This window comes from Lathyrus oleraceus, chromosome 1 (genome assembly GCF_024323335.1).
Source record: "Lathyrus oleraceus cultivar Zhongwan6 chromosome 1, CAAS_Psat_ZW6_1.0, whole genome shotgun sequence".
NCBI classification, from domain to species: domain Eukaryota; kingdom Viridiplantae; phylum Streptophyta; class Magnoliopsida; order Fabales; family Fabaceae; genus Lathyrus; species Lathyrus oleraceus.
In genome coordinates, this window is record NC_066579.1 from 154,951,224 (window position 1) to 154,955,894 (window position 4,671).

Genomic DNA, 4,671 nt, shown 5'->3' on the forward strand with positions numbered 1-4,671 from the left:
TGTATTGTTGTTATTGTTATATTTATCAAACATGAATAAGTATAATTTTATTTTTAATCTAATATAATTATATATTTTAAAAGTCAAACACTTAGGGTGTGTTTGTTTCAAGGTTTTAAAAAATATTCCTGGGAATATTGTCATGGGAATGCAACATTCCCATGTTTGATTCAATTTTTTAAAAATTATTCCAAGGTATATTTTATTCCCAGGAACTTTATTTTCACATGGTTCTTTTATTTTATTCCAAGGTTTAAAGAGTGAGAATCCAACATTCCCATGGGAATAAAGTTCAACTAACTACAACTCCCCTCTACTACTCACATTTATGTATTTATTTTATTTTTTTATAATTTTTAATTAAATAAATATTATAAACATTCCTAGAAAATTTAGTTTTTACCAAACACTTGGATATGAATATTATTCCAAATAATAATAATGATGGGAATAAGATTCCAAGGAATGTTACTTCTAAACTTGAAACAAACACACCCTTAATGATCAAATTGTTATGACCGACAATATAATATATATTTTAGTCTTTGTAGATGAAATAAAGAGTTTGTGTAAATAAAATTAAATTATGGATGTAAGTAAATAAAATCTTCAACCTTATTTAGTACCAAAAGCAAAACATAAAGGAGAGCACTAGAACAAGCAAGAACATTTAAGAAGAAACGAGAATTTTACAAAAAGGGCATAAAAAAAAGAAGATAGTAGAAACATCAACCAAACTCCAAGAAACTTCATGACCTTCCCTTTGCACCCTTTATATAAACCTACGTACCATCCAAATTATTTCTCAATTCAATAACAGCTTCTTCCAACAAATTCCTAAAAGAAATTTCAATTTCTGTGTTCAATTCACACAACATCAACCATGTCACTCATTTCACAACTTCTTGGTGATGAAACCTATGACCCTTTCTTATCTATGATAAACAAATGTCCTATCCTAAGCACCCCAACAGATTGGAAAGAAACCAAAGATTCACATGTTTTTATATCCGATCTACCAGGGTTAAAAAAAGAGGATGTGAAGATAGAAATTGATGATGGAAAAGTGCTTCAAATTAGTGGCGAAAGGAGCAATAATGTGGATGAAGATGATGAGAAGACTAATAACAAGTGGCATCATGTAGAACGTTGTCGTGGGAAATTTCGAAGAAGATTTAAGCTACCACAAAATGCTAAGGTGGATCAAGTTAAAGCTAATATGGAAAATGGTGTTTTAGTTGTAACTATTCCTAAGGAGGAAGGGAAGAAATTTGAAACTAAGGTGATTCAAATTGAGGGAAATTGAAAGAAAAAAATGGTGAGCTTTTGTATGATGTTGAGTTTGAAAATAATAAAAAGTTTGTACTTGGTAAAAGTGGGGAGTTAAATAGAAGGGTCTTGTTGGGTTTTGATGATTGGTGTTTTTTTTTTGTACTTTAAGTTTGATATATTATTTATGTGGAGTGGTGTGTAATGTAACTTAATAATGTTCCTATGGTTATTGTAATTTAAGGTTGCTAAGTTTGTGTTAATTATTTCATGCAACTTTTTTCTTTAAAAAAATTTGAGAAACAAAATTTATAATAAATTATTATTAATGATTTAATCTCAAACTAATAAACATTGATAGTATATATTCAATTTTAATATATTATTTATATTATTTATTTAATTATAATTTCACTATTTTATTATTTAAACTATTTATTTAATTATAATTCATACTATTAAATTATTATATTTTTAATTGTGTAAATTAATTATTATTATTGTTTATTATTATTTATGTATGCACTATCAAAGCCTTAAATGTCATTTGAATTTTAAATTTTTCTTAAAATTTATTTCAGTTTTAATAAATAAAATTCAGGTTTTCTAAGAACATATAAAACTTAAAATTAAAAATCATTTTAAACATTTTTATTTAAAACATATTTTCATTTTTTAACGATTTTTGATATATTTTTTTATACTTTTTGAGTATTTCTTTTGTTGATGACTTAATTTTGATGACGGAAAAATAGTGTTAATTTTGATGACGGAAAAATAGTGTTAAGCTCTAGAACGAATGTGTTTCATAAACGTAGATAGGCGCTAACATCATCTTTTGCATTTTGATAATTTTTCTATTCAAAATTGCCGAGTAAATCGAAAAACAAGACGAGCAACATTTTTAGCGCGATAAGCTTTAGTAGAGGAAAGTACAATCGTTTCTTGTGATAAGAAAAAGCAACCATGGCGGAGCAACAACAACAAACTATGGAAGATTAGTGCAAACGAATTCAGGACAAATTTTTATGGGTTTCGTACCCTGTTATCCTGCTACTTTTAATATAAAAAATTATAAATTAATGTCAATTCATTCTATGGAAATCTAATCGAGATCTTCAGAAGTATCTAGCTGGATTTTATGAGTTAGCTGTGTAGATCAATTAGTGTGATTGATGATCAAGTAAAACCGAGACTTAAAATTTTTTGTTGATTGAGAGAGCAAATGATTAGTTGTTATGTCTTTCCAACCGAACTATTGGTACTTGGTTCTTCACCACTATTTAATTTTTCGTTTTTCGAGAGAAAGGCCGAGATCACAAACTTTGAGGAACAAGTGATTGGATCCTTGTATGATTTATGAGAGAGGTTTAAACTGTTATTATGAAGGTGTTTTAATCACAACATGAACAACATGGAACATATGTAAATTTTCATAAAAGGTCTCAAAAGTCAAACAATGGTGATTTAGGATGCGTCGGTTGAAGGTACAATTTGATGCTTGATTGAAGCACAAATAAAATATCTAGTTGAAAAGATGTGCTTGAATGAATACAGCTCAGAGTGAAATAGGGGTCAAAGTGGAGAGTATCGGTATCCCTAAGGGTGTGTTAACTTTAGATAACCACGTTGCATTACTATCTCAAATTGAACTCCACAAAAAAAAATTGGTTTAAAACAACCCTAATCAAACCAATGTAAGTCAGTTAGTGGTTTTGAATGTGAATGGGATGTGTGTTCCAGAAAGGAGCACAAAAAAGTTTAATTTGAAAATTTCAAGAAAAACAACCCTTACTCCAACACTTACAATCCAGTTTGAAAAGATCATCCCAATTTTAAATGAAGCAACAATCAAACCTCTAATTTTAATCAAGGCACTCAGCAAACACAACAACTTCCATTCTAGAGGAAGCCATCACCACTTGAAGAAACTCTAAATAAATTTATCCAAATGACTCAAAGTGGTTTTGAACAGGTAAACAAACAATGTGAAACCATGAGCAAGAACCATGGGGCATCAATAAAAAATATAGAGATGCAGATAGGAAAATTGTCTCGATAGGTAGCAACAATATCAGGTTCTACTAGAGGATTTATGGGTAACACTGTTGACAACCCAAATAATGAGACAGACAATATAGTTGGGAAGTGGAGTACCATCTTCGGAGAAAAGAAGTGAGTCAGAATGAGATCGAAGAAGCAGATGAAGCATGGGATATGGAAGAAGACTGAGAAGTTGAAAAAGAAAAAGAAGTGAGTGAATATTATGTGAGGGAGATACACATGATAAGATGATAGATAGAAACTCACCATTAATAAGAACAAAGAAAAAAATCCTCAATGATCCAAGTCCCGAACTAATGAAGGGCTTTTCAAAAAATTTAAAAAGATGCTTGCCAAACTCCAAGTAAGTATTTTGCTTCATGAAATTTTAGAACTAATGCCTAAATATTCTAAATTTATGAAAGAGTTTTTTTCAAGAAAGAAGAAATCAAATTTGGGTGACAATGTAGCTTTGACGGAAAAGTGTAGTGTTATAATCCAAAGAAAAATTCCAACCAAGCTAGAAGATCCAGGAAGGTTCACCATACTTTGTATCATAGGTGAAGTTAAGATTGCATATATGCATTGTGATTTAGGGGTTAACATTAACTTAATGTCTCTTGCATTAGTAAATACGTTGAATTTGGGAGAGCCAAACCAATAAATATGACTCTTATGTTGGTTGATATCTCAATTAGTTATCCTTTTGGGGTCATAGAAGATGTGTTAGTTAAAGTGGATGGATTGGTATTTCAAAATGATTTCTGATAGTGGATATAAATGAATATTTTTAAGCTTTAGTAATACTGGAAAGACCTTTCTTAGCAACGGGAAAAGAACTGATCGATGTGGAGTCGGGTGAACTAAGCTTGAGGTCTAATAATGAGAAGGTAGTTTTCAATGCGTTAGAATGGACACAAAATATTGAAGAAAAGGATGAATTTTACAAGGTTGAGGAAACCAAAAAGGATGGAGAATTGATCGGAGGTAGAATTATTGAGACCAGGGTATCTCTTGGGGCTTGAAAACCTTAGGATACTACAGTCAAGCTAATGACAAAAAATAAGCGCTTAATGGGAGGCAATCGATCATGATTTAAAATAAAATAAAAAATCTTTGCAAGTTTTAAATGTTAGTCTTTCACAATTGAGTTTTTTTTCTTTATTTTAAGTTTTTCTTGTTTTGATAGTAGTAGGAAGTGTTAGAAAAAATTTAGGGGACTTAGAAATAATTTGGAATGTGTAAAATTAGTTTGGGGCTGTAAAAATCGTATCATGATGACTTGTATCGTGGCGTGATGAAGGAAGCACAGTGGCGTGATGGAAAGGTGTCTTAGAATGATGCCTCTATATCTGACCG

At 30.2% G+C, this 4,671-nt stretch overlaps 1 protein-coding gene across 1 annotated transcript; it reads left to right on the top strand.

Annotated features, from left to right (window-relative positions):
• Positions 1 to 789: 789 nt before the first annotated feature.
• Positions 790 to 1,532, top strand: LOC127123594 (class I heat shock protein). The gene has a single exon (XM_051053799.1). It carries the CDS (start codon positions 884 to 886, stop codon positions 1,304 to 1,306), a length of 423 nt encoding a protein of 140 aa, XP_050909756.1. The 5' UTR covers positions 790 to 883; the 3' UTR covers positions 1,307 to 1,532.
• Positions 1,533 to 4,671: the final 3,139 nt, after the last annotated feature.